This window comes from Lissotriton vulgaris, chromosome 11 (assembly GCF_964263255.1).
Source record: "Lissotriton vulgaris chromosome 11, aLisVul1.2, whole genome shotgun sequence".
NCBI lineage: Eukaryota > Metazoa > Chordata > Amphibia > Caudata > Salamandridae > Lissotriton > Lissotriton vulgaris.
In genome coordinates, this window is record NC_141699.1 from 393,404,159 (window position 1) to 393,416,443 (window position 12,285).

The window sequence follows — 12,285 nt, forward strand, 5'->3', positions numbered from 1 at the left end:
GAGGCTAAAATTAAAAAGAGGTGAGAGGCCAGTAAAATTAGGCACTTTGAGTATAGCGAAAATAGCTTAGCTTTGTTAGCTTGGAAAGTACCTACGGATATGATGCAAAACAATATTAAAAGTTTATAATACCCAGTTACAAAGCAACTAGTGACTAATTTGGATCAGATAGAGGGAATCGTTCATGAGCATTCTAGAGCAATGTATAATGACAACTTATATGTAACTTCAATGGCAAGTAGAAAATGGCTGAATAGGGTAAACATTGCAGCACCCCAAGAGGCATAGTTAGACACTTAAATGCATCTATAACAGAGATGAAATTTGGGAAGTCAAGGTTGCAATTAGAAGGGGGAAGGCTCTGAGCCCCAATGGTATTTTGGGAGATCTTTACAAAGAACTTGTCGAAATCTTAGTGCCGGCACTTCAAGAACTTTTCAATGTTATTTTGATTGAAGGACGATCAACCCCCTCTTTCTTGACATATGGCTACTACTACTCTTATTTTGAAACTAGGGAAAGGTTCTACGCAGCCTGGGTAACGTAGGCCTATTTCCCCAGAACTGTGACTATCAAGTAGTTGCCAGTATTTTATCTAAGACCTGAGTGGGCCGATGCAGGGGTTGGTTAAGGAAGACCAGAGGGGCTTTATTCTGGGGCAACAAATGAATGAGTTGCTTCATTTGTTGATTGGTACAGTGGATATTGCAGAGGAATACAAAAAACGTTAGCTATTATTACTCTATATGCGGCCAAGACCTTTGATAGAGTTAACTGCATCTACTGGCGGGAGGCCTTACACCGATTTGGAGACAGAAATTAATTTGTGCGAACTGTAGAAACATTATATGAATCCACTTTTGCTAGCCTATTAATTAATGGGAATCTTACTCAGGATTTTAAGGTTGAAAGAGGGATGACTGTTATCGCCCCTCCTTTTCAATCTGTATATTGACCCATTAGCTCAATTAAGACAAGAAAAGGAGATTATTCCATTTAGGATTGATAAGTAACAAGGTAGCAATATACGCAGACAATGTCTTAATGTATATTGATGATATTGAACACTCAAATTTAGTAATATTTCCAGGCACCAGGCGAATGATGAAAAGTCAGAAATAAAAACATGGAATATAGATTAAGCAAACATCAGAATAAAACAAGTAATTAGGTACCTGGGTAGAAGCATTACACATAGGATAGAAGAGATACCAATAAACATGCATAAGGTGAGAAAGGAAGTTAGTCATTGCCTGGGAAGGTGGGAAAACCTGCCATTGAGACTCTGGCAAAATTAATCTAGTAAAAATATTAATCATTCCTAAGATTACGTACATCTTGAAAAGCATTCCTCTAAGCTTTAGTAAATTTGAACTGGCTATAATTGACAGCTTTATTTGGAATTCGAAAGGGACTGGACTATTGTGGAAGAAACTAAGGAAGACATAGCTGAGATGTTGTTTGAGTTTTTTCCGGGAGTGAAACTTTATTGTTGGATTTTTCAGATCAAAACGTTTCGATAATTATTTGGGATCCCAGGAGAATCCAAGTTGAGGACGCTCTATCAGGAGATGCTGAAAGGATTATGTAGAGGAACATTTTTGTATAAGTTCGGGGCTCACAAATACTTTGAAAAATGAGGATCAAGATCTTGAGGTCAGCTGCAGGTTTGCGGCATGCCCTCAGGAGTGTTATGGGCTCAAATATGGGAGGAGTATTTGAGAAAGCCACTGTATAGTAGTAGAATAGTCAAGTAGGAACATCCTAATCAAGGATGATCAACTCCAACACTTGGAAGATATGTATCGTCAAACTGGAGGGAACATTTCACGGTTTGGTTATCAAGAATTAAGTTTCTGAAGTGCAAAGCAGAAGTGGTCTAAAAATAAAATTTGGAAGATGGATTTGTATAGCCAAAACCCAAACAGGAAAGAAGTTGCATATTGGTATGTTGGCTTACTATGTTTTGAGTAGAGAGAAGCCTCAGAACCTTACAGCATCTGCTGTTTGAACTTGCCTGCTCCTGGGATAGAAAGTTCACGGCAAGTATCTATGAAATATTAAGACAAAACTGTCAAATCTGCATAATTGAGGAAGAATTGTTTTTCTACTGTTCTTAGAATTCATTTGTCCCCGAAATTACTGGCGAAGGTCTCCAACCAGGCTGAGGGAAGGTGTAAAAAGTGTAAGGAAATCCAGGCGGATGATCTTCACATGGTTGTGCGCTGCCCAACCTTGTAAACGTATTAGAATAATATACGTATAGTGATCAAAGAAGTGTTTCAACAAGATATAGAGGTAAGCCCTCATCTTATCATTTTTGGAATAAGAGAAGCCCGGGGCATACATTTTTCAGAGAGATACAGCAACGTCTTTTATTCTATGTGATCTTGTTGGCAAAAACCTTAATTTGTAAATATTAGACTGTACCTATTGCCCCATCTGTAAATGAATGAACTTCTAAGGTTGGCTTTTACATGGACTTCGATAAGAAGGCCGAGGGGCAGTCAGGAGAGGAACTGGGGGAACGTTTTGGAAAAATAGAAAAGAAACTAAGTCCGATGATTATGTCACAAACAGCTTTATAACTCTCAGATGTGCAGAGTGACATGCGTCTATGCTGCAAGCACCACCGATAGTACCTGATGCCTAAGACATACTACCACAGTCGACTAGGAGGTCCCCAGACTGACTCCAAACAGTTCTTAGACATGTCTTCCCCATAGAGTGCTATGTTTTGTACAGAACAGGAAGTAGTCAGTAAAGAGGAAAAGAAGATGTTTCCACTCAGAAAAGGCACATGCCTACAAAGGATGCAATTTTCTAATTCACTGGACTAATGGTACAAATTCACATGGCAGCAGAAAGAAATGTCTTACCTGGAACTCGCCATAGTTATGCAGGTTGCCGCCTGTGGCCCCAGGGATGTATCCGAGTGTTGCCATGTCAGTGCATGGCCTTTGTGGGCAAAGGAAGAGGTCAACCGCACATCCTTGACTGACGCACTCCTCCGCCAGCTCCTCACTCACAGTGTCCCGGGGATGAAAGACCGACTAGAAATTTTATTAAAATTACATTCAGTACTCAGGAGTGCAATATGAAGGTAACCATTTACATCTGTAAATGCAATAGAAACACCCCAAAACATCGAAGTAATTAAGCCAAGAGTCTCTGCGTACGCCCAGGAAATAGATCAGGTTAGGCCAATGTGTGGATCTCCCTCTTGAAATAGCTTGTGGTGCTGCAGAGGCATAAGTAGCCCCCTCTCCTAGAATAGCAAGAGGTACTGCATGTGACCAATGTTTGTGGTACAGTACCACATGTTCACTATTGTTAAACATAGGAGGTTGGTCTGGGGCTGCTGGTCAGGATTGAGGTGTAGAGGAACAGACTGGATTAGACTTCATTAAACCAAGTCTGGGGGTGGGGCCTTGCTAAAAGTGGCATGGCCTATGTAATTAAGGGCATGGCTTAAACATGTGAATTAAACTTCTGTGATTCCCATAGTGTGCTACCCAACAGGCATTTTGCTGCTTCTATAAGCTTTCTGTTATTAAATCCAGATATACAACACAACAACTGCCACACACGTAAAACCAGACAGTACAATTGGATTTGTCAATGATCGTTAGCAGTTTAAGATAAAGTGCAATACAAAAGTAATATGCTACATGGAAAAGATTACAAAAAAACAACATCTTGGAAATAATAACACTGTTAGGTAATGGACGATGAAGAGAAACATGTGAAATATAAAGAGGTACTAAATCTCTGACATGGATCACTCTAACAGTTTTTACATTCATTGTTCAGAAATAGATCAGTGTTTTACCAGTTAGGCCAAGAACAATCATATGGGACCCGTTTCAATGTCCAATGTATTACTCCTGGGTCTGAGACCCAGATGGACCCAGCCCACTTAAAGCCCTGATCAGGTGTGTCTTAGCCTCAGTATTGGACTAACAGGTACTTCTTTTATGACTGAAAGAGTGATGAGTCTGCTTTCATGTTTCTTATGTTAAAATCCTAGTACAGATTCATCTTCACTTTCACTGTACCTGTGCTTCAGTCTTCAGCCCTCACTATTCTATACAGAGTACTAACACCTCAGCCAGAGCCCTCACTGTCAAGCATGGAGCCCTTATGGTTTCACACACAGCACTTGTGATTTGGTCAGGATGCCATATTGTCGGAAACAGGTCACTTTCTCTTCTACTCCATGAAATCTTGTATCCACTCGCATTCCTGATACCTGCATTTACCTGCGCACCAGTGGCATCTTTATGGTTTGGGTCCTGTTAGTTGAGAAATCATTTATGGTTTGTACAGATGGTGCACATTCATACCCAGTATTAGAACACTGGAATGTTGGGAGCTCAATTGAAAACAATGGAGTGCTCTGGGCTTATAATGGCTGGTATAAGCCTCGAGCTCCAACATCCCAATCTTTCTTTGTTCACAGCTCTGGCTGTGAACAAAGGCTTAAGGGAACCTGAGGGGATTCCAATCCCCTCACGTTCCCAAAAGGCTTTGTTTTTTTTGTTAGCACATTCTGTCCTCTAGTGACAGAATGTTCTAATAGCCTTATAGCCCTTCGTAGAGGGCTATACCGCTATTAAAGTCCCTCTCCCTTGTTAAAGGCCCTCGCCTTCGGCTCGGGGCCTTTAACGCTGGAGAGGGCCTTTAATAGCCGGTATAGCTCTCTACAGCGGGCTATAAGGCTATATTAGAACACTGGAATGTGGAGCACTACATTGAATACAATAGAGTGCTCCGTGCTTCTACGATCCGGTAAAAGCCTGCAGAGCAACATTCCAATGTTGCTTTTGTTCACCGCTGTTGCTGTGAACAAAGGCCTCCCGGAGGCCGAGGGGACTTAAACACCCTCGGGCTCCAAGAGGCCTTTGTTTTATTTGTTATAATATTCTGCCCTCTAGTGGCAGAATGTTTTATTAGCCCTATAGCCCTTCCTAGCTGGGCTATACCGGCCATTAAAGTCCTGCTCCCTTGTTAAAGGCCCTCGCCTTCCGCTCGGGCCTTTAACGCTGGAGCAGAACTTTAATGGCCGGTATCGCCCGCTACAGCAGGCTATAAGGCTATAGTGATTCACTCTCATAGAATGTAATCCTTATCAGAACATTGAAATGTTTGGAATTTTATTGAAGATAATGAAGCATCTCAAGGTTTAGAATGGCTGGTATAGGCCTTCTTTTCCAACATTCCATTGCTTGTACTTTTTGTTTCTCCCTTTTTAATTTAGAACATTCAGTCTTCAATGGGTGGAATCTTCTAATAGCCTTACCGTCATTCTGCCTAAGGCTATTCAGGTTGTTATAGGCCCTCTCCCTCGTTATAGGCCAGAGCCATCGGTATGCCCTCTGCAGGGTGCTATAAGGCTATAATCAGTGGCGGCTCCTCTGCTAAACTGGCCAAACAGTCATGCATACTTTGCATGATCTCCACCAGGCTGTAATTCACAGCCTGGGTGGAGAACATGCACAGGCTTATAGTTCCCATCGGAGCACCGAACCACGGCACTGACATCAATCACGATGCTGCTGTTACGGTGACAGCAGTGTCGTGATTGGCTTAAGGGAGTCTGTGTGCTTCCTGTTCCATTCCGGGACTCGTTGGGAAGAGGAGGAGAGACGACGGAGGACAGTGAAGAGGTAAGTGGGGGGTTTTCTTCACACCATCCCTCTCCTACCCCTCCGGATCCATACCAGCTGCCACTGGCTATAATATCGCGATTCTATCATGACTGCCAGTTTTACAGTAGGCATTAACCAAACATTAGAGCCAGCCTTTTCTGGGAAAATGCTTCCTGTCCATCAGCATCTCCTATTTCGGGTAGGCTACTTTACAATACAATACAATAGTCAGAGTCATACATAGGCACTGGAGAGAACATGGTTTATAGACTAATCGAATGAGCATCCAGACCTTTTCTCAGCCAATCCCTACCTGTCACTCATGTTTGCTTTAATATCAGCTATACAGGGACTGAATGCTAAATTATTCATTGAGTTTTTCTTTGGCAGCAAGCCAATCGATCAGGCATGTATTTTGCCTGATCCTAAAAGAACAAAAAGACAACTTTTAATCTAACTCTAGTCTCACCTTTTCCTTTTTACAGGAGGCCGATTGAGGTGTTGTGCTTAATTGCAGCTTTCTATCCATAGTAAGCATTGATGAATGAAACATAAAGATCTTGCCAGGGCAGCCACACTCCTAGAACAGAAAAAGTGAGAAACATTACAAACGAGGGCAGATGATCATCCCACATCTCTTGTGCTGGAATTCACCATCTGCATGAACTTTAACTAAAATAGTACCAGTGAAGGGAAAATCCAGCATGTGTTGTTAAGCATCGTTTCACTCAAACAGAAATGTCATCATAGAGTCTCTAAGTTTAAAAGCCTGCCACCCTGCAACCCCACATATTGATCTGCAACTTTCAAACTTTGAAAGATGGTACCCATAGAGCTCTATTATGTTTCTCCAATACGATAGCTCTCGCTGCTCTATAAGACTTTGCTGCCCCAGATCCACTGTGTCAGGCATGACTTTTAAATGAGGGTGAAGAAGAATGTTTCTTGCACACCCCTCAGCTGATCACAGACTCTAGAGACAGCTTGTTTCTTAGAAAGACAGAGTCTTGCTCTGGACCTCTAAGAAACAAGCTTTAAATGCTTGGCAGAGGTTGCAGTTGTAAGTATCCATAATAGATTCCAATAAACCTCACTCAGAAGGAGTCAAAAGTTTGGACTATATCCAGGACTGTAAAGTCTAACACACAACTGTTATCTGGAAATTTGTTACGGACCCTGGTATAATGATCTTGAAGCGCTCTTCAACTTCAAGCTAATCAGCACTGAGCTTTTCACAACTATGCTGCTTTAGACTTTGCCTCTCAATATTAATGGTCTAATCTAGAGCTTGTTAGATGGGTTACCCCTTTACAAAGAAGAGGGATATCTCATCCTCTTTATTACAAATTCCATTGGAAATAAAGAACTTGTAATAAGCCTTAAAGGATATGTGTCACTTTTGTGACAGGGGAATTTGTCTGCCAAAGTCTAAATCAGGCAAATGTCTTTATGTCTAAAACCCCTGATGTTGGGTGCCTGAAAGATGCCTCACCAGCCATCTATCCACTGCCAAGAGAGTCCGAGCCATCAGAGGGAACATCTCATAACAAAGACTAGTTTGCATGGGTGTGTTAAAGTGGGTCTTGGGAAGGTCCAAGTTGTTGAGCTGTACATTTTCTAGTTCTTCAGTTAAGCATGGCCCCAGACGGGGGATATATTTATTCAATGCAAACCTAGAAAGGAAGCAATGAAGTACTGACCAATATCAGGTGATGGTGGATGACGATACAAGGTTGTGTAACACCAAGAGGTGATTTGTGCATCTAAATATCACAAAGGATTCAGAAAAGGGGGTGGTGATGAACAGAGTGTCTGAATTAAGCAGACCACTCTTACCCAGTCCAAAGATCAGGGCTTGATCCATCACCGTTATTTATCTCACTGCACCAACCCAGGTCAGAACCTGGCTATATGCAAATCAGTCTGTCCCTGGCCCAGTGCATCATGGGAACAGGGCAGACTAAACTACCAAGCCAATTCTTCACCAGAAAGGAGACAAGCTACCGGGGACCGGTTTCTGGCATTTCAGCCATCTTCGGCCTGGCTTGCTTGAATCCTGATGGTGCAGTGAGAAAGGGACTCATGTCTGAGTATACCCTGCCACACCTATAGTGGCCAAAAATGATTCAGAAAAGGGGGTGGTGATGAACAGAGTGTCTGAATTAAGCAGACCACTCTTACCCAGTCCAAAGATCAGGGCTTGATCCATCACCGTTATTTATCTCACTGCACCAACCCAGGTCAGAACCTGGCTATATGCAAATCAGTCTGTCCCTGGCCCAGTGCATCATGGGAACAGGGCAGACTAAACTACCAAGCCAATTCTTCACCAGAAAGGAGACAAGCTACCGGGGACCGGTTTCTGGCATTTCAGCCGTCTTCGGCCCGGCTTGCTTGAATCCTGATGGTGCAGTGAGAAAGGGACTCATGTCTGAGTATACCCTGCCACACCTATAGTGGCCAAAAATGATTCAGAAAAGGGGGTGGTGATGAACAGAGTGTCTGAATTAAGCAGACCACTTTTACCCAGTCCAAAGATCAGGGCTTGATCCATCACCGTTATTTATCTCACTGCACCAACCCAGGTCAAATCAGGATTCAAGCAAACCGGGCCGAAGACGGCTGTAATGCCAGAAACCGGTCCCCGGGAGCTTGTTTCCTTCCCAGTGTAAGAATTGGCTTTTGTAGTTTGGTTTGCCCTGTTCCCATCATGCACTGGGACAGGAACAGACTAATTTGCATACAGCCAGGTTCTGAAACTGGGATGGTGCTGTGAGCTAAAAAACGGTGTTGGATCTAGCCCTGATCTCTTGACTGGGTGAGAGCTTTCTGCTTAATTCAGAGACTCAGTCCCTCACCACCCCTTGTTGTAAATATTTTTGTCCACCCTAAGCGTGGAAGGGTATTCTCAGATGTGAGACCCTTGCTCATTGCACCATCAGGATTCAAGCAAACCGGGCCGAAGACGGCTGTAATGCCAGAAACCGGTCCCCGGGAGCTTGTTTCCTCCCCAGTGTAAGAATTGGCTTTTGTAGTTTGGTTTGCCCTGTTCCCATCATGCACTGGGACAGGAACAGACTAATTTGCATACAGCCAGGTTCTGAAACTGGGATGGTGCAGTGAGCTAAAAAACGGTGTTGGATCTAACCCTGATCTCTTGACTGGGTGAGAGCTTTCTGCTTAATTCAGAGACTCTGTCCCTCACCACCCCTTGTTGTAAATATTTTTGTCCACCCTAAGCATGGAAGGGTATTCTCAGATGTGAGACCCTTACTCATTGCACCATCAGGATTCAAGCAAACCGGGCCGAAGACGGCTGTAATGCCAGAAACCGGTCCCCGGGAGCTTGTTTCCTTCCCAGTGTAAGAATTGGCTTTTGTAGTTTGGTTTGCCCTGTTCCCATCATGCACTGGGACAGGAACAGACTAATTTGCATACAGCCAGGTTCTGAAACTGGGATGGTGCAGTGAGCTAAAAAACGGTGTTGGATCTAGCCCTGATCTCTTGACTGGGTGAGAGCTTTCTGCTTTTTTTTTTTTTTTTTGAATGAATCAAAGCTTTATTCGATTTTAGATATTAAAATCATAAAAGCATACATAAATACATTTATAAACATTTTAAAATAAGTCTCCTAATAACTTTTGGTTACACAGTTAGTCCATTAAACGTGCTTTACGCCACCTTTAGACCACGTTATAGGGCACAGTAATCTACAAGAATTAATAATTATGACACAGAAAAACCATTGTACAGTGGTATGGGACAGTTAAAGGCCACTGGAAAACTACTGCAGTTTCTTGGGTATGTTCCACTACCACCCCGGAAGCTATCAATGCCCCAGGTACTAGGGGAAAACATGTAGGGCCTATAAGGGTAAAAGTCATGAAGGTTCCAGGTAGAAATGAGCCCGTCTCCATTCTGGGGTAGCCACGTCCGCATGTATGGCACAATGAGTCTACTCCTAAAACGTATCAAGATCAGATCCCCCGAAATGTCCTTTTTAAGAGGCCCAAGCCATCCCACCCTCCGGACACTTATTATTCGGCCATCAAGGTAGTGGGGCAGAGGTCTGTTTTTTGATAGCCAATATTTGACCTTGTTCATTAGTTCGTGGTGTCTCTCAGCTTTGCCTTCTGTTAATTCAGGGACTCCCGACAGGACAATGACAAAAGGCGCCGCTTCTGGAGGTAAGTGGATGTGGGTGGTATATGTAGGTTTAGGAGGAGCATGACGTGGGTTTTTCAATTTCGGGGGGGCTTTGGGTTTAATAGGCGGTGAGGAGGTGGGGGTTGGCAATTGGATAGGCGCCGCTTCATATGAAGTAGTCAAGTTAGGTAAATTTGAATGGACGGTAGTGGGTGGACAATGAGTTGTTGCGATATGGGCTGAGGGTTTCCGGAGTGCTTCAATGGAGTTCTCCAGCCCTATGAGCTTATTCCCCAACATAGAGATTTTGTCCATCAAGGGGTGTATTAAAGATTTGAGCAGATGATCAACTATAGATAGCAAGGCCTGGTGGGAAGGTGGTGATAAATCCTCCAGGTTGACACCAGGTGGCATGGTAGAAAGAGGATTAGTTAAGGGTGGATTTGGGCTTGGAGAAGGTTTATCAGGTGTTTGAAGTTTAGTAGAACTCACATTGGCTTTGTTCCCCGCAATCTTCTTTTTGACAAGCGCAGCCCTGGGAGGTGTGGGTTTTGTATCAGAAAGACAATTCTGCTCCCTTGGCTGTGATAATGAGTTGCGACGTTTTGGAGTGGGGGAGGGTGCTGCAGGCACATATTTGACCTTGCACAAACTGTTCAGGTCATCCAGCCATGGGAAGCTAGATGGGGAATGTGCAAATATATCGTCCGGGATGTGATTGGACATATCCCCTGATTTAGGCATGAATACAGTACTACAGTGATACGGGTCGGAAATTTACCTCACAACTTGCAAAGGGGGTGGCCCGTCCCCGTCCTCCTCTGTCCGATGAGGGCCGTAGAGGGCCCGCCCTTTGCCCGGGCTTCGCCCGGCGCGACTCGCGGTGCGAGAGGTTCTCGTGGCTTTTACCCCTGCGCCTCCGGGCGCTCCGCTGATGTCACCTAACCGCCGGGGCACCTGGGGGATGTAGTCCCTTGCCCCCGCGGCGGTCAGGGTGCTGGCGCTGTTGTCGGCCTGTCCGCGGCCGTTCCCCTCACGGCAAAGGTTTTTAGATCTTGCTGGCAGGACCTCCCAAGGGCCTTTCTCCTCCCTGTTGGGTGCTCTCCCCACAGCGCTCGCCACCAGCGCTCGGCTCTCGTGGCTTTTACCCCTGCGCCTCCGGGCGCTCCGCTGATGTCACCTGACCGCCGGGGCACCTGGGGGATGTAGTCCCTTGCCCCCGCGGCGGTCAGGGTGCTGGCGCTGTTGTCGGCCTGTCCGCGGCCGTTCCCCTCACGGCAAAGGTTTTTAGATCTTGCTGGCAGGACCTCCCAAGGGCCTTTCTCCTCCCTGTTGGGTGCTCTCCCCACAGCGCTCGCTTTCTGCTTAATTCAGAGACTCTGTCCCTCACCACCCCTTGTTGTAAATATCTAAATATCACAAAGGCAAATCTTTCATATATTCATTTCACACATAGTTACAATTTTAGGTACCGGGAGATAACGTGATATTTCCACAGTATGAAGGTTTTTGGTCAAGAGAGCTGGAATTTCAACCCAAGGTCCCCGTTTTAAAAACAGCAGTTTAGCCAACCAACCATATTTTCTTCCTTATATCTCATACATTATATTGCATGGCAAATTGGACACTCAGTCATGATGAGAACATCAGGAATGCAAAGTCATGCAAAAATCATGGTCAACCTTCCTTTTGTTTATTCCACCACAATAGTGCAATCTGACTTAAACAGCTGAGAGACAGCTGAAAGAATGAGATTTAAGGAAATCTCCCAGAAAAATAGATCCTATCTACACAAAAAAGCTTGACATATTATCAAACCAAATGGACGCTGAGATGGCAGCAACAACAGTGGGAAACACCTACTCAATGAGGCTCTGGCCTGTCTATCCTATTTCTTTTTTTTATTTCTGAGAAGGAGGATTTAAAAAAAGGCCAACCCTCCCTCCCCAATTAATGTTAAATGTTTTTGCAGATAGGCCCAGTTTGATCACAAATCTTTCGATTGGGTGAAATACCATTAAGATTGGGTGAAATGCTAAGGTTTAAAAAACTATTGTTTAGACAGGAGTTAATAGTCACTGACTGATTAAGTGGTTTTGAGGAATTGAACTGGAATATTTTAAGCATGTTTTATCAAACTGCACTTTTTATGTATGGCGTTAGCCAATTCATTTTGGTTTTACTGAAATTATCTGGGTAATATTATGAGAATATGCCCCTTTTTGCATTGTCGCCCCCATTTTTTGACGATGTTTACTGCTGATTTTTAGGCTGTGTGCAAAGGAGCACTATGCCCAGTGACCAGTGTATGTGCTCTGACCTCTTAAACACTTGGCAATCATCGACTGGTATATTTAACTATCCAATAAGGCCATACTATATGATGTAAAAATTGCATTCATGGCCTAGAAACTTAAATGTCACCTGTTGACCACAGCACTTGCTGTGCCATCCACTGTGACCAGGAAAACACGTCTTTAAGCCTACT

General features: G+C 43.9%; 1 protein-coding gene across 1 annotated transcript in view; it reads right to left on the reverse strand.

Moving 5' to 3' along the window:
- The window catches only part of LOC147679853 (protein transport protein Sec24C-like), a 257,445-nt gene that overhangs the window by 113,136 nt on the left and 132,024 nt on the right, over positions 1 to 12,285 (reverse strand). Inside the window, exons 13-14 of the mRNA XM_086943414.1 lie at positions 6,121 to 6,231; positions 2,880 to 3,053 (exon numbers count right to left, since the gene is read on the reverse strand). Of these exons, the coding sequence (XP_086799540.1) occupies positions 2,880 to 3,053; positions 6,121 to 6,231 (285 nt within the window). The remainder of the gene's footprint in view (positions 1 to 2,879; positions 3,054 to 6,120; positions 6,232 to 12,285) is intronic.